The 25,342-nt window shown below is 42.0% G+C and overlaps 1 protein-coding gene across 1 annotated transcript in view; it reads left to right on the top strand.

The window, feature by feature from the left end:
- LOC147663828 (GATOR1 complex protein DEPDC5-like) overlaps positions 1-25,342 on the top strand; it is a 585,638-nt gene that overhangs the window by 39,255 nt on the left and 521,041 nt on the right. Inside the window, exons 5-11 of the mRNA XM_086950176.1 lie at positions 5,331-5,416; positions 5,837-5,920; positions 7,406-7,455; positions 8,565-8,634; positions 12,143-12,221; positions 15,215-15,276; positions 22,520-22,589. Coding sequence (XP_086806302.1) covers positions 5,331-5,416; positions 5,837-5,920; positions 7,406-7,455; positions 8,565-8,634; positions 12,143-12,221; positions 15,215-15,276; positions 22,520-22,589 — 501 coding nt within the window. The remainder of the gene's footprint in view (positions 1-5,330; positions 5,417-5,836; positions 5,921-7,405; positions 7,456-8,564; positions 8,635-12,142; positions 12,222-15,214; positions 15,277-22,519; positions 22,590-25,342) is intronic.

Genomic DNA, 25,342 nt, shown 5'->3' with positions numbered 1-25,342 from the left:
ATATACCAGGCCAACTTCTCACAGTATGGCCATCACATCGTGGGCTGTGGGCGTGTGCTGGGGCGTGACAAACGGTGGGGGCATGACAAACGCTGGGGGCGTGTGTCCGCCCTTCATGCCATGTGAGTCGTACATAGATGCGCCAATTACGTTGCTGCGCAGCATCAAGGGGCACGTTGGGGGCGTGACACGCTGGGGGCGTGAGAAACACTGGGGGCGTGTGTCTGGCCTTCATGCCATGTGAAAGCAATTGCGCCGCATCAACAGGCACGCTGGGGGCGTGACAAACGCTGGGGGCGTGTGCTACGTTCCTCTCTTCATGCCATGTGGGTCGTACATTAATCAGAAGATGGTCTGCTGTGGCCGTGTGCTGGGGGTGTGACAAACACGTTCACCTGGAGGCCTGGTAAGTAATTTTACTGCAGCCTCTCCTGCGCGCTGTTACTGAACTCTCTCATTCAACGAAATTACAGGCGCCTGCTACCATCAACCAGTGCTCTAGCCGGGTTCAGGCGGTGGATCAGTACACTAATTACACACACCTGATAACTTCAACCAGGGCTGCAGCTGGGCCTAAAGTGGGGGAACACGCGCCTGCTAACATCAAACAGGCCTGCATCTGGGCCTCAAGCGGGGGAACACGCAAATGAGCGGGGACAATTACTGCAGCCTGTCCTACTCGCTGTCACTCAACTCTCTCATTAAACGGATTTACACGCGGCTGATAACTCTCTCATTCAACGACATTACACGCGCCTGTTAATATCAACCAGGGCTGTAGCCGGGCTCAGGCGGCGGATCACTATACTAATTACACGCGCCTGCTAACATCAACCAGGGCTGCAGCTGTGCCTTCCCTGTCCCTATTCTAATGAAACAAAAAATGTTGTCTACCGCGAGATTTTAAAATAAATTGCCCTTGCCAAATACACACATTACACACATTCTATTTCATACCCGGACAACGTCTGGACGGGCTGCTAGTGTATATATGTGTGTGTGTGTATATATATATATATATATCTACTAGCGGTCGGCAGTAGTAGTTCTACTTAGGGCCTAGTTTCCAAAGACAAATCGTCTTTTGGTTTGCTAATAACTTTGGCGCCATTTGACGAATGTTCACGATATATTCCCCTAAAAGTGGCTTACTTTGTCTAGTTCTGCATTGAAAGTTTCGGGGTAATCTGTCAAGCAAGGGACGATAAAAAGAGGTAGGGGTCAAAAAAATGTGCGTTCCCCATAGAGACTTGAGACACAACTACAGCCTAAAGTGCTTAACGGAATTACACCAAATTTGGCACAATGCTAGTTCTTGGTCCAGAACACACAAAACATGTATATTTGCAAAGTGCACGTTCACCCAGAAGGATATCTTGGTACTGAATAACAGATGTTTATTGTGACCCAACTCAATGGTACTAATTTTATCTACCTCAGAAGGATAAAAGGCTGAATGGACCCACTGGGATTTTAACCTTTGACCATGAAGTCAAACACAGGCCTCTACAGTGGATGCATTGGTCCACTAAGCCACCAGAGCCCTTTGTGTAATTTGGTGTAAATGTGTTAATTTGTTTTGTGGTTGTTAAAAAAAACCAAACGATTTATAAATATCTAGGGACGCAAATCCTCCCCGGATCCGACAGATCTCATGCTGAGATCTGAATGGCTGCCAACACTTCAACCAGGAAGTGTTGGCAGCCATCCTGGGACTCAGACTCGTCAGAGTCCTAAGAAAAAAGGTGAAAAAAACCCATAATGGGGCAAGGTTGGAATACCCTGACCCCTAGGGCCGGTGGTGGGGGACCCCAGGGGAAAAAAAACCAAGCACTGTCTCGTTTTCTATAAGCCCCCTTGTGGGGCAGGTCAGGTCCTGGAGGGGTGGATTTTATATTTTGTAAAATGTGAACCTAGCTATAACGTCTCTATAACCTTAGTTTTTTTTCAGTGAACATATATATTTTCGTTTACTGGAAAAAACAAAGGTTAAAGTGATGGTGCAGTTAGGTATGGTAATAATATCATACTTTGCATTTTAATACGTCTTCATGTTGAGGCCAGCATATTGTGAGTACGAGCTCCCGCAGGAGTTTGTGTGGACCTTTCACTCTTGCTGGAACGAGGCAGCCAGCGGGAAAGCAAAGCCTCCTTAGCCAATCGGATTGTTGTATTATTTGTAGTTGCAGGATTGTGGGACCCTCCTAAGCCACCCTCGAACCCAACCATCCAGGTAATCTATTTTGTTTTAAACTTAATTTCTCATAAGCTGCAGAATGGTTTACACCATATCGCAAAAAGACCACTTTCTTGCCCAAGATCTAGCTTTCGGACAAATTTAGTGTAATTCTCTTCAGCCGTTTTCTCAGTATGGCTGCTCAAATTTCCTATGGAAACTTGCATGGGGAATTGCATTTGTGAAACCCATCCTTTTTTCTTGTCCTCTGCTTGACTGATCACCCAGAAACTTTCCAGAAAGAAGCTGAGGGGTCAGACTGTGCCTAAGTTATCAGCAAACTAAAAAACTCTCTTCCTATGGTAACTCAGCTTTTACTGTAAGTACACAGTGGCAACCACCACTGTGTAATATGATCATATCTATATATGATATAACATCATGAAATGTAGCACTCCGTTGGTATTGGATGTGACACGAAAAAATGAGCGTTTTCAATGAATGGGATAAAATGCAATACAAAGGAGATAAATCAATGATACAGTATTAGGCATGTATACTGTCATGACATTAGACAAGATACAATGGAACACTTTTGAGGTATGGGATTTAACGTAAGTAAATATAGTGCTTTTGTCACATTGGATGTGACATGATCTAATGATGATTTCATGGCATATGATTAAGGCTTCCAGTTTTCCGTTTTTACTGATTTGTACAGATAAATACAGACATGAAATCTGTTTCCTGTCTATATTTATTTTTAAAAGCGGAAAAATACTGAAAATAATGTTTCTTGTGAGTGACTCTCATTGTTGTCCTTCATGAATTCCAGACCAACTGCTAAGTAGGTAGACACTATGGAAATTTAAAAACAGGATGAGATTCCCTTAAATACAGTCATATTTTAACATATATTTGCATATAATGCTAATATTTTCCTATCGAAGTAGTGTTTTGTTATGTTTGCCTGCTTTATTTGTTAAAACGCGACAGGCATCAAAGTATGACTGCATGTTTATCAGTTAAGAAAATGTGGGAATATACCATTTTCAACACAATTTATTCTCAAAACATAAAATAAACATGTATAAATAGCAATACAATGGCCCAGAAATAAATATGTATAAATACAGTCCGAAATCTAAAAAAGAAAATTCCATAAAACCGGAAGCCCGACATATAATATAACAGAATCAGTTTGGTGGTTTATTGCCATGTCATCAACATGGAAAACCCCTTCTTTGTGAAAGACCTCAAGCAGTTTACAGCATTACAATGTAATGAAGCCTTGCACAGCAGTAAGTGAATCACGAGACTTGCATAGCAGAGGCTCATGCGCAGAATCCCCCTCCAGACACTACTGTGTTCTGCAATTGAAGGTACGAGGGTTATATTAGCTGCATTTTCAGTTTCTGTAGGAATTCCAGGTTGGTTTCTTCAGTCTGCAGGGTAGAGGATGTGGAGCATTCTGCTGTCTGTCTCCTTTAGCTCCTTAGTGCCACTGGCCTTTGGAATTACAGTGATTGCCCAAGATGTAAGGTGTGTTTTGATTGTGGAAGAGTAAAGAGCACGCAATTTGTACTTCTTAATTTTATTGTCATGGTCAGGCATCCATACTGGACCAGGGGAGTGTTATGAGGGTTCAGTTGAAAATATCCCACTCCGCCTGATACTAACAGTCTAGCTGCTTCATGATGGATGATCTGAAAGCAATAGATTTGATATTTCAGCAGACCAAGATAGAGGTTTTGACACTCGTTCTCTATTCACAATGGCAGTATATCGATCGATTTAACACACATCAGTTGTTGTCCTGGATGTTGAGTGTTGCTCAGTGTGTGATGTGAGAAACTTAGAACCTTACAACATTCTTTGCACTAGTATATGGAAATATTTGGAGATTCCAGTGAAGTGGGGGTTTGGAACCATTCTTGGCATGTTACCAGAGAACCAGTGGGAGTTTTGGTGGCATGTATTCAAGGTCTTTCCATGGTATACGATTAGGGCTCCCGGTTTTATGGTATTTGTTTTTTTTGTCATTTCCGTCTGTATTTATCCATATTTTTTTTGCTACTTTTAGCTGTATTTATCCATATTTGTTGGGGGGTTTAGGGCAAAATTAAGCTGAAATTATAATATTTTCACATTTATTCAACCAATAAATGTGCACTCATGCTTGAATCCCTGCGAGGTTTCAATGCTGTGACCACCCGCAAAAGATAAATCAGAGCACTTATATGAAAATATGCAATTCCAGTATCATCCTTGTGCATATCTACTGGTGAAGCCTCTTTACTAAAATTACTTTCTTTTGAACCCTTTTATCTATCAATCCATACATCTATTGGCCTGGCAGTCATGGCAGAAAGTATTTAGAATAACCCAATATCCGTTTTTATCCACATTTTAAAATAAATACTGACAAAAAATGAATGTTTTCTGTCTGTATTTATCTGTAAAAATCTGTAAAAACGGAAAACTGGGAGCCTTATATACGATCTAAGCATAATGTTACAGTGTTGGGGGCGGGGAGGGTCCCAAGGAGTGGAGTTTAATTAGTTTATGATGAAAATGTGAGACCATTGGCAATCTCCATGGTGTGTAATATGGGGGCCTCAGTAGATTACACATTTGACATCCTGAACTCTTGGGCCATTTCATGATATAGAATCTGCGGTCGTGGAATCTGATGGCTTTATGAGAGCCACAGTGTGGTTTTTCAAGATGCGTGTTGTGACTTCTTGTGGAATGTGAAGACTTTGGTGTATTGCTAGCATGCAATCTGAGCATGTCTAAAAATTCCATAAAAAAACTTGGGATATGATCTGTGGTGTAATATTTGAATGCTTTGATCATGGTATGAAATCTGAGCCTTTGATTCTGTTGTTTGGAATTTAGGGACCTTTGGAGATTTTATGACGATATGTATGAGAGCAATAGGACATTTCATGTTATTGACCAGAATGCCTTTTGGGATTCATGGTGCAGTGTTCAGGAATTAGTACAAAGGTGAATAGATTCATGTTTTGGCTCTTGAGCAATATGGAAAATCGAAAGTGGCGTTGTCTGAGGTGTTAATAACAGGAAGATATTGGAATTTAGCTCTAGTGGACACTGTTTTACTGGTCAATGTTTTTTTTCTCCATATCAGAGACCATCAGTGTTGATCAGACGGTGGCACAGGTTTTCCGTCTCAGACCCTATCAAGATGTCCATGTGAACGTTGTTGACCCTAAGGTGAGTTGGCAACCATCCAAAATTAAAAAGCATCTGAGAGCTGTTCAATGGAAAATTATATATAATGATGCAGCTTTGTAATGTAGTCAAAAAAATGGATAAAATAGACAATGTGAATGAAATTACGAGATTGCATAAATAAGTGCGGTTGGTCAAGCATCATATGATAAATTTCTACGTAGAAAAAATACAAGTAGCGGGATTGTTTACTTTTGTACCAACACAGAGTAGGTACTGATTTGATGAATTTAAAATAAATAGTTCCTAGTCATGTCTGCCAAGTGTCGCACCTATAGTGCATGTGGTGCAGTGTCACTGGATTGGAGAGGGTGATTGATGGGTCATTCTTTGGATGAAATCTTTGTGGACTGTGGATAACATCAAAAAATGACATCTGTTTATCTTTGCATCTCTTTGTAGGATGTTACTCTAGACCTTGTGGAGCTAACCTTTAAGGACCAGTACATTGGGCGAGGAGATATGTGGAGGCTGAAACGAAGTTTGGTGAGCTTCTCTTTTACTCCACTCCGCTGAAGTAGATTCTCTTGTGTCTCAGCAAAGAACTGCTGTGTCGCTGTGAACAAGTTATTATTGTTGGATGGAAGATAGCGCTGTTGGCATACAATGTTTTCCCAAAGGCTGGCTGTCCACAGTGTGTATTAGTAGGAGAAAGTGTCATGGAATGCTGAAAGGGAACCCTCCTTTCGGGGTCCTTGGGTGGTTTATAGCATTAGTTTGCCCCTAAGATAGAGTAGCTCCAAAGTGAAACTGGCATTGGCAAAGACAGTCGGTCTGGTCTTGTCAAGCTATAAATATTTTGTGATAGTTAATTTTTGGTTTATTTTGTATTGCAAGCCGATGCAGGTAAATAGAAAAATGGATTTAGAGCTCCTGAGGAATCGGCATGGGGGCTACTATGCACTAAGAAAAGTAAAGCAGTGTCTCGCCAGCTCTACCAGTAAAATGCACTCATTTACAAGATGCACATGTGATTGAGCAAACATGCTGTCACTGAGAGGGCAATAGATACAGTGGCGGAGGTGGGCTGGCCCATTGTCAGGCTCTGTATGATATATTCTGGATGGAAGCAAAATGTGAATGACACTTGAATAGACAGTGGCTAACCCAATGACCCTTTATGTATTTAAATGTATGCATTGCTTTTTTATTATTTTATATTTACAAGGTCCTAGCAGATAGCTAAACCTACAAGATTAGACATTTAAAGAGACACACTTTAGACATGGGGTGAAGCAGACCTTCTGGTGGGGGGATGAAAGACTTAGACGTCTCCTATGGTAATTGAAAGAAGCACTCCAATCGAGGATGAAGAAGTCCTGGTGAATTTTGGGTCAAGGGAAATGGATAGTGTGTCGGTTGTAAACAACCATCTCACTCTGAAGTGCTGGGGATCATTGTCCACCCTCTAGCAATATGTGAAGTGAGAAGCAGGGAGCCTGAGTTACAGAAACAACTCCACTGATGAAGACAAAGCTATGCGAAGGGCTGAAATGACCCATTGGCTCTGAAGAGGATGAGGGAGTATGTAAAGTGTAGAAAAGGAACCATTCTACTGAGAATAAGGAAGTTATGAAGTTATAACTGTGGCAGACAGTTCCCCTGAAGGGAAGGGTCATGGAGTAGGATGAATAAGCCACTTGTGGCTGTGTTACTGAGGAAGAGGCAGTGGGGGGGGGGGCGGGGTGTTAATTGGTAGAAATCACACTTGGGAGGGGCAGGGGTTTGTGGGCATAGAAACAAAAGAGGAAGATAAATATGAGCAGGTAGATGTGGGGCTGTGCCATGTAGACTTTCATTGCACAGATGTGATAGGGCTGAAAGGAGTTGGTTACTAATATATTGGTTCAGGGGATATCATAATTTGATGAGAGAAGAGAGGGAAAGATTTAATATTATGCTGAGCGGCATGGGGGTAACTTTGAAAGGAGGGTTTGTGATTGTTGTATTCCCCTCTTCTTACACTCCCAGGTCAGTACATGTGCGTACATCACACAGAAGGTGGAGCTTGCTGGCATCCGGTAAGTGTTGAACTGTAATCAACTTCTACAGAGTTCCCAACCCTATCTGGTCTGAAACAGTGGTCAGAGTGATAACAGATAAGACTCAGTGCGGCCAAGTGTAAAACTATGCAAACCCACAGCAGCAGTGCAGGAGAAGGGAGGGATTGAATGTAAACAGTGGAGCAAACTGAAGGCAGGCTTTGCAGTAAACTGAAAAGAATGGCTGATCAAAACAAGGGGAGAACATTAGGAAACAGGCGAAGAAAAATTTTAGAAATGCAATTTAGGAATCTGAAAAGAAACACCAAAAGAAACTGAAGGCAATTGAGGAAGGAAACGAAAGAGAAGAAATCAAGAGAGCTAATGGGAGAAATTGAAGTGAGGAAAAGGCAGATAGAAGGGAAGCAAAGGGGAAAACTCTTAAGAGAATCGAGGGAAGCAAAAGTGGGAAACTGAGAAAACAAAACGGACACGAAGGAGAGAAACTGGAATAATATAATGGCGGAATCAGGAAGGATTGTGAGAAACCCAAGGGAAACATTTTAGGAAATGGACGGATAGCAATGAAAAGAAAGAAAGGAAATGATGAAGAGCCATTGAAGTGTGTTATCAGCATGAGACTGAATGGAAAGGATAGAGAAAGGGGAAACGAATAATGAAGTGAGATAATGGAGAAAAACAAAAGTTAAGTCAAGTAGAGAACCCAAAACAAACTGATGGAGGAAATTAAACAGAATTAAGGGAAATAAATGTTTGAGAACATTGAAAAGAGCAGAGGAAGAAAAATGTAGAGCAATATTGCCAGAATACAGATTAGTAAATATTGAATTTCAAAAGTATCATAGCAAAAATGTAAGTAAGTAGAGGTTTACTATACTAAACTCCACACATATGTACCTTCATGCTATTATATATACAGGGCGCAAAGATGTGGAGTCTAGAATAGTAAATCTGTACTCACCTATATATACTTTACCTTGCCCATATTCTGGTCATTGATATTTTTGTAGAACAATATTCTTGTAGCCGATAATCTATCTTACATCCTGTATAGGAAAATGTGCTGTTTGACTTGTCGGGGAGGTTTCTTTAGAACCTAAACTTCTGGTTATCATTTCCCTTTGCAGGGCCCAGGCAGGGGAGCTGTGGGTAAAGAGTGAGAAGGTGACATGTGGATACATCAGTGAGGACACGCGGGTAAGCGAGGAACTCTTCCATACCTCTTGCAAGTGGTTGCTTATATCCGTCTTGTTCCACGGAGTTCATTCTTGGAAACAATTCCAGTGATAACAGTGATACTAGACTTACTCTGGTTCAGCTTCTCTATTGTATGCGTCCAGAATGTTTCCGGATTGTCATAATGTGTTTTCAAAATATGGTCTCTCTCTCTCTCTCTCTCTCTCTCTCTCTCTCTCTCTCTCTCTCTCTCTCTCTCTCTCTCTCCCTCTCTCCCCTTCTCTCTCTCTCCCCTTCTCTCTCTCTATCCCCTTCTCTCTTTCTCTCCCCTCTCTCTCTCTCTCTCTCTCTCTCTCTCTCTCTCTTCTCTCTCTCTCCTCTCTCCCCTTCTCTCTCTCTATCCCTCTCTCTCTCTCTATCTCTCTCTCTCCTCCCTCTCTCTCTCTGTCTCTGCCCCCTCTCTCTCTCTCTCTGCCCCCCCCTCTCTCTCTCTCTCTCTCTCTCTCACCCTCTCTCACCCTCTCTCTCTCTCACCCTCTCTCTCTCTCTCTCTCTCTCTCTCTCTCTCTCTCTCCCTCTCCCTCCCCTTTCCAATATACCGTAGTGAATACATTGGTGTTGAGGGCCTGATGGCTCAATGGACTAATGCATCCATTGCCGTGATCTATGTTTGATGATACCATTGTAATAGGTTTGAACCTTAGTCAGTCCAATAGCCTTTCGTTTTTCCAAGGTTAATAAAAAGATTGCCATTGTCTTGAGTAAAAACGGACATCTTGTATCTGCCAGTATCAGCGAGATACTACCCTTGGAGTGAATTTAAACTTTACAAATGGCCTATGATTAATTATTATTAGCATACTTCATTGAATACAATAGCTATGTCTTAAAGAATGTTCTGTTCCAATGAGGAACGAATGCAGCAATGTTTTGTGTACTTTTTCGACATTTAATAAAACAATTACGATCTAAAAAACAAATGCTTCCAATTCCTCTGTAGTGCAAACCATGTAGTAATTAATGGTCAAACCAAGAAATGTTTCATCTTGTATTGATGGCACTGTAAAAGCAGTATTTTATTCTTATAGTGGTTAACCTCTTTGTGTAGGTGTTCCTTCCCTCCAACATTCTTTTTACCTGTTCCTGTTTGGTCCTCCTGCTCCTATCCCTCCACCCCTTTGTCTGTAATGTCCCTTTACCTTGCGAACCCTGAGCCATCATGCTTTTTCCGTTTTTTGGGCCAATCGCGAGAGCTTCATCAGGGCCATATTTAGCGTTTTGATCTACATCCTGCGTGCTCAATCTTCTAAGCTTTGCCCTGATCAAGACCTCGTGATTAGAGAGCAAAAAGCGTTGGATATTTGCTCTGATTGTATGATCACCTTTAAAGAAGAAAAATAAAGAAGTCTGTTACCACTATAAGTTGGAAGTTCCTTAATTATTTTCTTGTCTGAAGTCATGAATTGACTGTTAACATACATGCTACTCCAAAATTGTGGTGTGTCTCATCTATTCGAAATTGCATTTTGTTTAGGGTCTTGTACAGATGTTCCTTGAAGGTGGGCAATACTTATATGGACCAAAAGGACATATCATTTTTCTTGCACCTTTACTGTCCAATTTTTTGTGGGACTTGTATAAATGCATCTTATCAATCTTTATGGACCATATATTCTCCTAGCCACAGGGTTATTATACGAGAAGGGAGTTAGCCCACTGGGAGACAGCAGGGATCACCGGTGAGGGGTATGTTTAGAGAGGGTAGCCTGTCCACATTGGAGACAATAGTAGATCTGAGTGGACTTGCCAGTGGACAATTTCTGTTGCATAGAGTTCTGGTAATGGCGCTGTACAGACTACAGAAGATTACAGATACAGAACTATAGACATGTGAATTGATATACTTGTTGTACCCTATGGGAATGGTAAGAGGTTAATCACCTTGTTCTGTAAAGAGTTGTGAATTACCCCTGTGCGGATTAAGAGACAAATGATAACAAATAGGATCGAGCATCTGCTGCTGAAACTCCCATCTCTCAGTATGTGGTGACATCCTGTTGCAATTGGCCAATGCAGAGAGGGAGGCATTACCCAGAGAACCGAAAAGAGGGCTGAGAAAACACCCATATCACACCAGTGGGATCACCTCTTGCCCTTCCTTTTGCAAAGGGATAAAATGACAGACAGTAAGTCTCTGTGAATTACAGAAAATAAACTTACAAACAAAACGAAGTAAGACTGCCATGGACGTACAGCTGTGGTTTGTAAACTGCTCACTTCAAACTATTGTGACCGGAAGATAACGCCCACATACTGAGGTTGGTATTGTTGTTTATATCAAGATTGCTGTTCCTCAGTTGCCCTAAGGTGATAGCCAAGAAGGACAGGACCCTCATTGGCATTACTTTATTTCACCTCATTCATATGTTGCATAGCTTATCTTTAGTCTCCAAACATCCCTGTGACCTTTGTCTGACTCTGAGAGCGCCTGAGACCTTTTACATCACCTCCATACCATTCATTCGCTTCAGACCTCAATCCTAAATAGTATCTTTAGCTTGAAGTCTTACTGTACTGTAGCAACCGGCTAGTGTTCTTTAAATTCCTCTGCAGTTCGTATTACTTTTTTCTCCTCTTTTCACTTCAGAATGTAAATTCTCTGACTGTCCTGGGTTATCTCTCTAGTGTGAAGCATCTGTCAAAAGAGACTCCTTCTTTCCCAGCACTAATACCCCGTGATCACCTTAGGAATGCTGTGCAGGAATCAAATAGAGAACTTTGATCACTGGTGGAGCCACAGGATTTTGTTATAGTTTTCCATTTCAATCCTCTCAATCTATCCAACCCGAAGGTTGGCCTGTTTACATTTGAAGCACATACCAAACTACACGTCCACAAGAAGATGAGCACCATATTTTTTATAGCTTTCTCTTTAGCCAGAGAGTTGTATTGAATCTTTTGCATTGAGAGACTTCGTTTAAAACCTTATTTATTTTGGATATCTTGTCATACCTTGATGTACCCGTATTATTCAATGGGCCAATTTATGATGAGAATGCACTCAAGTGATGCCTCCTACCAAGTGGGCTGGTTGGTCACTTCACCCATATCCCTTCCTGTGCCGTGAACCTCCGGCCCTAATTAGATTTTTGGCTCGTCAACTGTTTTTCAGCTTCCCCCACTTTCTACATCCTCCATAACTTTGAGTACTGTCACTAGCTAGCGAGTATAGCCGGTTGCCCGCAGTCTCATTTAGATGTGGTTGTCATCAATCCATTGTGTGTGGTAGAGGGGTTGCGTGGGTGGATGCTAAACTCCAAATTATTATGCCTTCGCCAGAACATCTTTTCTTAGATCATTGATCATATCCCTATGTTGTCCTTCCTTTCCTCCAAGCAAGGAGTGCCAAAACAAAACACAGAAAGCCCAAGATGTAGAGGTGCACCTGGAAGAGGATCCATCCTGATTCTTTAGATAGCCTCCCCCCAGTCTCCCTTTGATTAACCATTGCTTCCCTCTCTTTCTACAGGTCGTCTTCAGATCCACTTCAGCAATGGTGTATATTTTAGTCCAGATGAGCTGTGAGATGTGGGACTTTGACATCTATGGTATGTATGGGATATTGCAGCAATACAGTTAGATATCAGTACCCGGGAGAAGAGAGGAATGGAATGATCTGGATTGGACACAGAGTAAAATGCAGAAATAAATGGTGAGGTGCACTGAGTGGCGAGGGACATCTTGAGAGACACTGATGCACCTTAAAGAGAGCTCATGGTGAGAGACCCATTGGTGCTGTATCATGAGAGTCATGAAATTATCGGAGTGGCCACCCCTAGTCACATGAGCAGCTCCATTTAGACTAGATGACGAGCGTGGCTTGTGGGACAATAACCCCAGTGGTTCATGGAGCAGTAATGAGCACAGACCTCAAACTCCTGAACTATGAAAATGGCACTTGTTTATTCATTTTGTACAACACCAACCATCTACCCCGGCACACCCAGGCTGCTTCTCTTGAGCCCGGAAGGGAACACGTCTCTACAACATTGGTGTGGAGCTCATGAGCACAGTCAAAAATGTCACTTCTGCACCATTGGACCTTCATTTATGGTCATAGGTGTTTGAAGCATTCTCTTTTCTTGCAGTCTTAGCCAAGGTACAATCTTTGCCATTTACTTGTAAATAGATGATGCAATGCGTTGTGCAGTGTTGATTTTTACATATGGACAACACATTTATGCATACCTACCTATCATTTCATAGCAGAAAACAAGATCATTTCATGAAACAAATAACACATGTATTTCACCTGCCATGCAGTAAAACTCATACTACTCGATACAAATGCTGATCTAAGTATCTCTGATATTTCCCTTTATATTTGAAATGCATCAAGTAATATCACTGATGCTGTTTCTTGTCTTGAGTATGCCATGGGACAGAAGAGCACCTTTAAATGCAGGGTTCCCTAAGGGTTGTAGTAGTGATATTTTTATTAGTGCTTTGATGTGCCCACCTGACTGTGCATGTGCTACATAAAAAACGTTATCACAAATGTAAATGTGAAAATAAGACTTAAAAGTCAATTACATGATGTAAAACAGCATATTTTCTGCATACAAAGGTACAAAGGGGAAGTTGACCTGTGCATGACTTAAAATAACATTTTAAAATAAAGGAGCTGGCCAGGTTAGTTGGTGCATTTGAAAATAGCATATTATTCAACAGGTATTAAACAAATAGTCTGCGCTTAATTTTCCAATTCTTGGGTGTTAAGAGTTTAATACTTGAGGAATAACTAGCAATTGGCACCCTATCTGTGCCTCAGACTCACTAGAGCTCCATGTCTCTGATACCAACCGGCTTTGCTTGGGGAAGCTAATCACTGGCAACATTTCCTTCCAGAAAGGAGGCACCTGACGATACCTCAAACCCAGTAAATCCAGTGAATGTTCCTGGCCTGACCCTTGCACTCTTAATTAAAAAAAACATTGTTTTATTTCCCTTTAATATTATAGATATTGTGCATACCATCAGGCATGGTATACCATATGAAAGTTTCATACATTGAGTTTATGTTTCAGTTCCCCCACCATTCCCACCCCTTCCTATCTGGTTCTTCTGGTTATAACCAGAGTTGACAACCAACTTAAGTTTGCATCCCTGAATCCTGCCCGTTGAGGCCTGCTTCTTGCCACCAGAGGTCCCAGCTATTCCAGTATTTCCTTATACATTCATGCCCTTTGTAAATAGCCTTCTCTGTTGATAATTATTTGTACCACTTCTGCACTCTGGTAATGCGGGTGATCCACATTCCTCATCTTCTTGGTATGTCATTCTTAGCCACTAGGAGTCCTATCCCCACTAGGGTCTTTGAGCTTGCAGTGCCTTTCGAGCAGTCAATAATGCCAAAAATTGCTACTTTAGGATCCAGTGCCGCCGGGTATCACACCACTCTTTCTAGTTCAGAATGAATTGGTTGCCATTAACATGCAGTTACCAGGCAAGACCAGATTGCATGCAAAAAGCACCCCATGGGCAACTAGGGGAGCATGCTCTATCCATGTGCCATAGCCTAGTGGGTGGCAATTGACACTATGGAGATACTTAAATTGGATTCTTCTAAGGCCTGTGTAATATCCAGTTGTTGAGTCATTGAGTTTGGCAAAAGAACGGAGAAAATGCCCCCGTTTGATCTGTTAGGACTACTGGGTTCACCTACCACCACCTGGCATGCATTTCCACCGTGGCCTCTGCCTCTGGGGACCATGGGTCCTGTGCTCAAGCAACAATATCAAATTCAACTCTCCAGCGGCTTACAGGGGGGATCCTCTCCTCAGCACTAGACTGCCTTCTCACTACCTCATTTAGTTCCCTGCTTCTAGGCCCATTGCCCTGTTGACAGGCGAAGCCATCCATCCTGGTCCACATTGCTCTGTCTTTTTCTCCTTCTCTGTAGGGAGAGTGGAAAGAAAGGATACCCCGGCTCATTCCATGGAATTACTCAGCTCACCTGCTTGCAGCCGTTGCGGCGCTGCCACGGCTACTGTCTCCAGCACATATGGGGCCAGGCAGTGCCCCCAGTTCCTGGCACCAGGCTCTTCTCATCCGCTTTCTCAGGAAGGGGGGCCTACACTGACACGGGCCCGGTACCCCGCCACTCACCAGGTGCCCACTGGTGATGCACAGCACCCGCAACACCCCAGGCGAGCACACAACAGCAGTATTAGTTGAGGCCACCTGTTCCGATCGCCATGTTACAGTAGGCTCATCCTCAATAGTGTCTGGTGCAGTGGAAGCCTGAGTTTTGGCTACAGCGGGCCTTCTTCCTTTCTGTATCCTCGGTCATCCACATGTGCCCTCAGTGGGGGACCGGCAATAGTAGAATGATGACAGATGGTGGGGGTTTCAGGGAGATGTCAGATCAGTGTACACCATCATGTCCAGCCAGCCATGGCACTGACCCTTGCACTTTTACCATACATTGTGAGACTTTGACCCAGTGAGTCCTAATTACCTTTCATGTGCTTGTGTGCTGTGTGATGCCACATGGTTAATGGCTTTCTTCACGATTTCCTCGTTCTCTGCTCTGTCACAGGTGACCTGTACTTCGAAAAGGCAGTGAATGGCTTCTTATCAGATCTCTTCACAAAGTGGAAGGTAGGTCTATTATCTGAATAGTTTTCCCATGGAGACCTCACTTGTACTTATTTCTCTTGGCATTTGCTCCTTGGGAGTTTGTCACCTGCACCCTGCAGACTCTCACTCTGCTTCCATTCCAATGTGTGCTTTCTGTATGCTTGTATTGTGCTCTTGTGCTCTGCCTGTTGTTTGCTCCTTCATCCCTCTTCTTTTTGTATCGTTTCATATCTAGTCTCATTCTTTTCCTCTTATTCTCTTTATTTTTTTCTCTTTCTTTTTATTTCCCATTTTCTCCTAGTGATTTCACGTTGTTGTTTTTCCCATTTTAGTTATTTTCTCTCAATCTTTCTCTTTACTTTGTATTGTATTTGTAAGGTTATTTGCCTTTTGTTCTCTTTTCTTGTTTTTTTGTCTTTGTCTTTCTAAAATGGCACATCTTTCTACTTTTCATGTTATCTGTTATTGTTTGGATTATTTTGCACGGTAAATAAAATCTGCTCTTTACATATTTTAAGTAATATTTGCAGTATATTAATATATAAGTCAATTGTGCAAGAAAATGAATCAGTACTATGAAATAGAAGACTGTGTCACGGCTGTTTATGTGATAGCTGCTCAGTGTCCCAGCATTTACTCCAATAAGTCTTGTTCAAAAACATTTCAAAACAAACATAAACATATTACAAATAACATACCCAACAACTCTTGCTTTTCATCCAGCAATTACATTTATCTGGCTTGTAGTCCATGCGATCGTTTATATCTGTCGGAGTAAAAATTCTGTGTCTGTTCTAATATTACTTACACAATTCCTTATTATGCTGCTCTCTGTTTTCACCCATTGCCCTGGCTCTCATCATGCTGTCTTCATTTAGTTTCATATTGTATGTTGGTTTATGCTCAAGATCTTTGCTTGGTAGTAAGATACGCTGGCCCTATTACCTCAGCAAAGGGTGTCATTGTGTCTGATGGATTGTTCAGGAACTTACTTTGAAACTGGTGCCTCACTACCAATTATGTTCCCTCTTCTTCGTTGACACCAATTCTGCAGGTGCTCAAAGCTTTAGATTTCTAGTTCAAGTCTCAAAGGTTGGTCTGGATACTCAACTCAAGGCTTTAATATTCTATTTTGTTGTGATCAATGCCCAATCTTACTACTGTAGGGTTACTTTCTTTGAACAGAAGTTCCTAATTTGAGACTGTACACATTTCACATACACACCTTTGTCATTTTGTTTGAAAGCATCCCATGTAGGCAGAAGACTCATTTGTGTAGATATACAATTTATAGCCAGATGTACTACACTTTTTTGCGGTTGCAAACAAGAGATCGGCCCGTTTGCGACCTCAAAAAAGGTTAATGGCTTGTACAAATGCTATTTTGCGAGTCACTGACTCGCAAAATAACGCTTGCGACTCTCGCTATTAGGAAGGGGCCCTTCCTAATAGCGAGACTCACTGCCATGTACTATTGTTTTGCGACTGAATTTGCTGCCTCAAAATGCTCGCAGTTTATCACCTACTTCAAGTAGGTGGTAAACTTTGTGAGTGTTTGAGAAAATATTTTTTAACAGCAGGCAGTGGTCCCAGAGATCAACCAAGATTACAACTGCGATCAATAACTGACTGAATTGATTCTTTTGAGGATAACAAATGGTCCCACAAACTGTTGGAACTTGTGTTGCACTTTGAATTTTAGATTCTTGGTGGACAACCACACCCTGTTAACTTCTTCATATTGTGGCCCTTTTTGTCGCTTCATATCAGCAAATCGTTTGTACTGCTCTTTAGCTGCTATCACATGTTTATGTGTCAGACAATAGTCTTATATGTTCTACTATATGAGCTACTGAATCCTGCTGGTATAGTATCAATAAAGGCAAGTAATGTGGATGTTAACTACACGTAATAGAACGGAGAGACCCCAGTAGAAGAATAAGGTACCACATTGTATCTAAAATCAGCAAGCCATAGAATCTCCTTCCATTCCTTAGGGTTGTCTTGAAGGAAACAATTGAAATATTGCTTAATACACCAATTCTCTCTCTGTTTGTCAGTCACTTTGAGGGTGAAAACTAGTGGATAAAGATGATTTGATGCCTAATGTAGCACACCATGCCTTCCAAAACTGTGAGGTAAACTGAGTTTCACGGTCTGATGTAATCATACGTGGAAGGTCATGTAACAACACTACATGTTACATCATAAACTGATTCAAACGAGAGGGTGTGGGAACACCAATGCAGGTCATCAAATCTGCCATTTTTGACAACCTGTCAATTGCCACCATAACATGGGTAATCCCACCATGAAATCAACAGATATACCTTCCCACATTCTTTCTGGGGTTCTCAATGGAAGTAACAACCCTCTCTGTCTGGAACTGTCTCATATCACAGTTCATAATATATTCCTTTACATCCTTCTTCAATTCAGGCCACCAAAAATGACGTAACACATTGTCTTGTGTTTTTGCTTGGCCTGTATGTCCGAGCATACATGAAACCATTGTAATGTCTGAATTCTAAGAGAGTGGGTGGGGACATACAATTGTGAGCCATGAAAGGTGCTACCTATTTAGCAAGTTCCACCTACGGAATGGCTTGTAGAGCATCATCTAGGAATTAGTGTATGGTATTTGCCCCTATAAAATGTTGGGCTTGAATGATGAAATATGAGGGTTCTGTTCTCTGTATTATGGCACACTCATGGTATCTAGAGAAGGAATCTGCCTTTCTGTTTTTTGTACCTGGACGGACGATCACTACAAAATTGTATTCTGAGGAATAAAGGGTCCAACGCAGTTGGCGAGGGGTGAAGGCTCTGTTTGACTTCAGAAAGTATACGTTGCAGTGATCAGTGTATACAGTTACTGAATTTCTGGCCCCCAACAAATAGTGCCTGCCATTCTTTAAATGCTAGGTTGATAGCCAAAAGTTCTTTCTCTGCTATTGTATAGTTAATCTCTGCTGCGTTCAACCTCTTTGAAAGATAGGCAACAGGATGCCTTTGCCCCCATATGGGGTTTCATTGTGACAAAATTGCTCCCATAGCCTCATTTGAGGCATCAGCTTCTACAATAAAGGGTTCGACTACATTTGTGTGAGCCAGTACAAGAGCTGAAGTGAAGGCTTCCTTTAGGTTATAGAACTCCTTCTCATACTCAGAAGACTACTTAAACCCAGGATTTTTCACATCAATCTTGTGATTGGGACAATAATGGCAGAAAACTGAGGAATAAAATGGTGGTAAAAATTAGCAAACCCCAAATATTTCTGTATGTTTTTGGCATTTTGTGGGGTGGGCCAATCACGCACTGCTTGTACTTTTCCTCTCTGACACATCTGCAAACCTTGGGTAATTAGCATAAAACCCAAGCCTTTCACACAGGTTACATGAAATTCACATTTTGACAATTTGCAGCAAAGACCATGCTGTCTCAATGATCCCAAGGTAGTTTTAACATGTTGAATATGGTCCTGTTGCGTTTGGGAGTAAATCAAAATGTCATCTATATAAATGATTACAAACAGATCCAGGTAATTTTGCAAGACCTTGTTTAGAAAATACAGATAAGCTGCTGGGGCATTGCAGAGGGTGAAGGACATTACACAATATTCGTAAAGACGGAATCCGGTGTGGAAAAGAGTCTTCCACTTATCTCCCTCTCTAATGAGTACCAGATGATATGCACCTCTGAGATCCAATCTGGTATAGACTGTTGTTGATCTCACCTGATCCAAGAGGATTGAGATGAGTGGAAGCAGTAAATTTTTTAATGGTTATCGCATTCAATGCTCTGTAGTCTTTGCATGCACCTAACTCCCCATTGGGCTTCGGGCTGAAAAACAGGGGAGAGGCGGCAGGAAATTTGGAAGGATGTATAAATCCATTCACTAAATACTTGTCGATAAACTCCTTTAAATGCTGAATCTCCTTCTCCATGAGAGTATGGTATACGACTGCAAGGTACTTAGGCTCCAGAACCCAGGTCTGTCTGGCAGTCTTAGGACTGATGGGGTGACAGTGTTTCTCCACTACTCTGGCTAAATACGTATAAATAGGCAGAATACAGTTTGGGCAGGACTGTTTATTTTTCTGCTGCTGTTGCTGACTCATGATGCAAGTGTGTGTTCACCGACTTAGCCTCCTGTGATTGATTAAAAACTTAACAACAAAAGGTTTAATTGAACTCAATGCTTTAATGATTCCAATCAATGATAGGAGTATGCAGCGCTAGCCACGGCATCCCCTAAATCAGTTTAAATTGGGGAGCACTGATAACATCAAACTGAATTGTTTCTTGATTATGTACTTGATGGTCCATGCAATTTCAATCCACCAATTCACTATGTTTTGTAATAGGGCCTGAAGATAATATGGTCCCATCCACCGCTATAACCATCTCTGGTTTGTTCTTATTGAGAGTTGATAACTGTAATAGATTCAGTAAAATTTCCTGTAGCTACAGAATCTATCATTGCCTCCCCCTGCTGTATTCCTTGCACTGGGATCTCAATTTCTGTCTTGAGTATTAAATGTTGTACCGCACTCTGTAAAGTTTGGCATCACTTTGTTCTTGAGACACCTCCTATGATCCCTTGTCATACTCCTATTTCTGTGGCAGTATTGCTTGTTTTCTGAACCCTTACTCTTAGTAGAGTTGGGCTGTCTAGGGCACTCTCAAATATACTTTATCTCCACAATATAAGCATAAGCTGTTCTTATTGCAATTCTCTCTTTCTTCCTTGGACAATGGTCCAAGCACCCCACCGATTTCCATTGGTTCTGTGTTGTTCTCAACTGGGCTAGGTTTTGTTCAATTGAATGTTTTGGTTTCTGTCTTCTTCCTTTCTACTTTAGGCTCTGTCAAACTATTATCTAACCTTAAGGTCAGATTTATGAGGTCTGAATAAGTAACAGGCTGTGAACCACAACCTGTGCCATGATGTCTTTCATTTCCTCTTTCAGTCCTCTGTATTAGAGAGCAGCTCTTTTCTCTTAAGGCTACCCTGTTTCTGCCACCAAACGATTAAAATGTGTTGAGTAAGTAACAAAATCTTTGTTGCCCTGCTGTAGGTTTAATAGTTCTCGGTCAGCTGACTGCGAAACAGTTGGACGGTCAAACAGTTTCTCAAACTCTATTTTGAAACTGGACCAGTGGTATAACAAAGTTTTGTCCTCATTGACTAAAGGTGTAGCCCAGGCTGCTGCATCCCCTCCCAAATAAGATATAAAAAAGGCTGCTCATGATTGAGGCCTTACCATGAAGTGCATTTGAATTTGTTTAATGAGAACCTGAACCTTATTAGGATCACGGAAGAACCTCACAGGAGGAGCTAATGGAACTGAGGAAGGTACTGTTACTAGCACAGTGGGTGGGATAGGAGTTCTCACGTTCCGTCTCAGTGATGTCAATGGAATAGGGTTGGCGTCTATTCTATTTTGTAAATTATCCACTCTAGCCACTGGTGCTGAAGGTTCTGGTCGGTATGACATGATCTCACCCATCAACTTGGCTATCATGACATATAAATCATCTAATGATGCCATGCTGGTTGATGCTCCCCAGGAGGATCATATATTTGTGTGTCTACTATTCTGTCATACCCTGAGATCCTCAGGAACAGTACCCCTCAGAGGCCCACCTTCAAGCAGCTTTGGCTCTGGTTATACAGTAACAGAGGATTGGTGTGGCTAGTTGGGGAAAGGGAAATAGGGAAGATACACAGCGGAAGGAGACCTACAAAACAAAAAGCAACCAGCCAAAACTTGTAATAGGTCAAACTCAAGTAAAACACTTTTCAGCAGTCATGCAATCAATGTAAATTCTGTGGCATTATTTGAGTCAGAATGCATTTCTTAATTCCTTTAGCTGCATAGATTAGCAATACTCACACAAGACCCTTGTTAACACTTCAATTAGCAAGGGTGTATAAACAATTACATATCTTAGTCTAGGTTGGCTGTTTATGCATGTTTTGTAAACACTGGTACAGACTTTACATGAACTGAAATCAAATGGCCACACAGACTGGACTTAGCACTCAGCCCAACTCATAGTGCCTCTAGACTTAGACTTAATCTCAGCCCGAACTCAAATAATACACACAGTGAAGTAAATATGGCACAATCAAATCCCCTTCAAAGGAGCAGCAAAATAAATGGAATGACCCTGCTGAAAAGAACAAGAGTCAGGAGTAGCCTGCACCACGAAGCACAGTCAGCCCAGAGTGCTAGGTGAAAGTGAGATTGAATTGAATATACGGAAGTCTCTCCGCGCACAACGTGCTGCTCGGAGAGAGAGCATAATGTCCTCGGAAAAACAAGTAGCCCCTGCACTGCAAGAATGTTTCAAACCGTAGCTCCTTCCTCCTCTATCAACCGCTGCAAAAACTGGTGTGGTTCTTAACAGCAATACGAGAAAGCCAAAGGATTCCAAAAACACGGTCACATTGCAAAGGTCCTAATAGTAGACGCTCGCCCGCGAACCTTCGACTTTCTTGTACCGGCAAGCTGCTCCTAATCTCCCTGTCAGTAATCTGCTCCGATGTTCAAGGTAATTGCGATGGCCATTTTATAGTGTAGCTCACTCATAAGGCCGGGTATAGCCACCATTCACCCAACATCTCTACCACCGATGGAACCCTGAAGCATGGGTTTTAGCACATAATGATGACAATTCACATCATCGAGAGCGCAGAATGGGCACAGACTCCGCAACTCCTGACAACAGTGGCTTGAATATTTAGTTAGATACTATTTAAAGAATTCTCATGACCATAGTGATTAAACCAGTTGACTAATTAAATAGTACTTGAGGGAACTTCAATGAATTAGGACTTCTATTTAATCAAAAAATTAGTTTTTTGGATAGGGGTAAGGAGACTCTGAGTATTTGATCACCAGGAAATACCAATCGACCTACTCCTGATGCGTTGGGGATATAACCTTTATATTAGTAGAATGGACGAGTCTTGTTTGTTTTCTATTTGTGCGCGCCACTGACTGTGTCACTCTGGGTGGCGATGCAAGCATTTGCTTGCCTGTGCAGTATCACCCTGTCTTTATTTTTTATTTGGGGCACTATACTGTCAAACACCCTCTGTCTTCTGTGCCTCAGATCAAAGGCAAGTGTATTGCGTTGGATTCAATGTAAAATCGGGGATGATTCTGAAAAGGTGCAGATGATTATTTCATATTTGGTGTAAATCTAGCTAAGTGGTGCTTAATATGTGCACTCCTTTCCCTTCTCTGGCAGGAGAAGAACTGCAGCCATGAAGTGACTGTCGTGCTCTTTTCCAGAACGTTCTATGATGCCAAATCCATTGGTAAGGCAACTTTCAATATTCTTTCGGTCCAATCTCCCTTTCCACTCCTCTGTCTGTTTGTACAGGTGTTCTATCATCCACCCACTCAGTCTCTTCTCACTTACTCAATCTTAATTCCCTCTTGCTCCCACCACCTTTCCCCATCATTTACCTCCACGCTCTCCATTTGTCTTGCTCTACCCCATTTTTTCTCCTCTTTTACTCCCTCTGATTCTTTTGCTGTCACCTGTTGTCCTTTTCATCGCCCATCCTTAACCGAGTAACTCCGTTGCTATCTTGCTATCTGTCCACTACATGCACCGCTCTCTTTCATATATGGTTCACTCACTTCCTCTGCCTTGTACGTTATTCCCTTATCCATCTTTCTCTTACTGTTTTTACCATCTCCCTTATGTGTGCGGGTTCTTCAGCACTGTACACCAAATCAAACTTTTTGTTTGCCCATCAATATTAAACAAATGTATATTACACACAGTGTATTAGTATAGACTCCATACATGTATTGCACTGCTTTGTAAATGCTCCTTATAGCTGTTCACTATTAAGCTCCTGTGTACCTCACTGTACATTTGCTAGCCCATAGTCTTTATATATATGTATATATATATATATATATATATATATATGTCTAAATTTATATGCTCAACACGTTTGTATATTCTTTGAATTTCAGTCCTTGAACAGTCTTCAAACCAGGAATGGAGGGCGGTTGAAAGACTTGGGGGTTGGCGGGTGTGGGGGGCGGATGGGTCGATGTGGAGAATCTGAGCCGGATAATTGAAATTGGGTCCTCAAACCCGAGTTTGAGGACCGTATGATGATCTCTGGTTCACAGTTCCAGTCATGGAGGGTCTTGAATCCCATGATAAATTATATAATTTATCTCTCTTTTGGGGAGGTGTTCCCATTGGCCAGGGCATAAGGTCCCTGTACCTTACTGGTTCATCCATGTCGGCTTTGCAGGACACAGGGACTGAGTCCTTAGTCAGACAACGAAAGCCTTCTGATCCTCATACCGAGCTTTGGGTGCATTGACCTGTAATGGATGATAGGAATAAATGCTCCCTCATCCTATGACCTTTTTTCAATTGGGTCATCAATCCCAGGTTTAAGGCTAGTGGAGCACTCAAACGAACAAGATATCTCGAAATTTAAACTCTTTGATGCCCATTCATTACATGTTTAGCACTGTAATATCTCGAAACCCACTGAATGGATTTACACCAAACCAATACTGCATATTGAGTGAAGCTCTTCTTTCATGAAAAGTAAGTCCACTCATCAGTTTTTGCTGTAGCAGACAGCAACATTTTCTATTTGAACTTGAATGGGAAAAGCTTGTTTTTTCAACCTCCTAAACTTTTCCCTGCATAAATCTGACCAAAATGTATTTGTGGTTTTGTTTAGTGCATAGTAAGCCCAAAGGGTGTTGGGGCGCTTGGCAGAGCTTGTGTTTTGAGAGATTAACAAATGGAAAATAATACAGTTGTTGACAGTCTGTTAAGGATAGTAATCTCAAAAATTTACAGCATTTATAACAAGCAATGTCAATGCCAAAAGTTCTAGGTTTAGCATGCTAATGCATTAGGTGATAGCACCTTAGAGCGAAACATACATTGGGAGCCAGCTTCAGTTGTAAAGTAGTGCCTCATGCAGTTCATGGCAAGTACTCCAGTGGAGGTGGAAGGATACACTTAAACGGCCAATAGCATTAGGTGAGAGATGAATACTCCACAGGGCAGATGCTAGTCATGATTGTCAGAATCTGAGACCATTGTCTGAAATATTCTTTACAAAGGAAGCTAATGGTGAAAAATGGTGGACCCAATGCCCTCTCCATGTATATTGTTAGCAGTGGGTAAAGCAACTCTTCAAAGATTTTAAGTGTGGTGGCAGTCACTCTGGTGTTGAAGGGAAGATGAACGTTTATGATTGAAGGTGTTGGAATAATAGCCACTTCATCCCTCAGCAGAAAGCTCTCCCCTCTTTGTGCCTCTGTTGTCGTTGCTCCAAACTGGATATCACCCTACTGTGAGGTGCATCACTTTACCCAAAGGATGTGTTAGGAGAACAGCTTGGAGCGGAGACATGAAAGAAGAATCACTCCAAATCGGTTAGGAAAATCCACATCCCATGTCTGCTTTAGTTGTATAAAAGTGAGACCTGCTGACCCACTTGTGGTGCCATTCCCAAGTTCTCACTGACTAAAAAAAAGGAGCGCTCCCCAGATTACTCTGAGCACTTCTGTGTAGATTGATAGCTAGCATCCCAGAGCTGAGGGGATATCACCTGTACTCTGACCTAGAAGGAAGAGCTGTTTGTCTGTCCTGAAGCGCCTGACAGCTAAACTGCCTGCTGAGAGAGGGATGGAATGCACCAACCCTGTAGGAGATTTTGAAATCCAGAAGTAGCTTTCCCTGGAGCTGAGAGTCCATCCACCCAGAGAGACTCCGGAGAACAATCTGCGTACTCCTAGATTGGAGAGCAGTCTTTCCCACTTAACTACCTGCACTGTAGAACAGTTCTGAAATTGTGCCCTAGTGTACTGTGCTGCTGCAACCCTAAAGCAGCATACAAGTGGTTTGTGCTGATGCAGTCTTCCAAAGTTCTGCTCAAGCACCAGCCCGGAGCCTGAGTGAACTAGGCCGCTGTGATGACTGACTGGTTGCGAGTGGATTGCACCACTAACCTAGCACCTTGGCATGAGCCATACAGTCTGCAGCAGGGTGTCTTGATGATTTCTCGTGCTCTCC

The sequence above is a fragment of the Lissotriton vulgaris genome, unplaced genomic scaffold (genome assembly GCF_964263255.1).
Source record: "Lissotriton vulgaris unplaced genomic scaffold, aLisVul1.2 SCAFFOLD_474, whole genome shotgun sequence".
Taxonomy (NCBI): domain Eukaryota; kingdom Metazoa; phylum Chordata; class Amphibia; order Caudata; family Salamandridae; genus Lissotriton; species Lissotriton vulgaris.
Note: the sequence above shows the minus strand (reverse complement) of the source record. Positions and strands in the feature narration are given on the sequence as shown.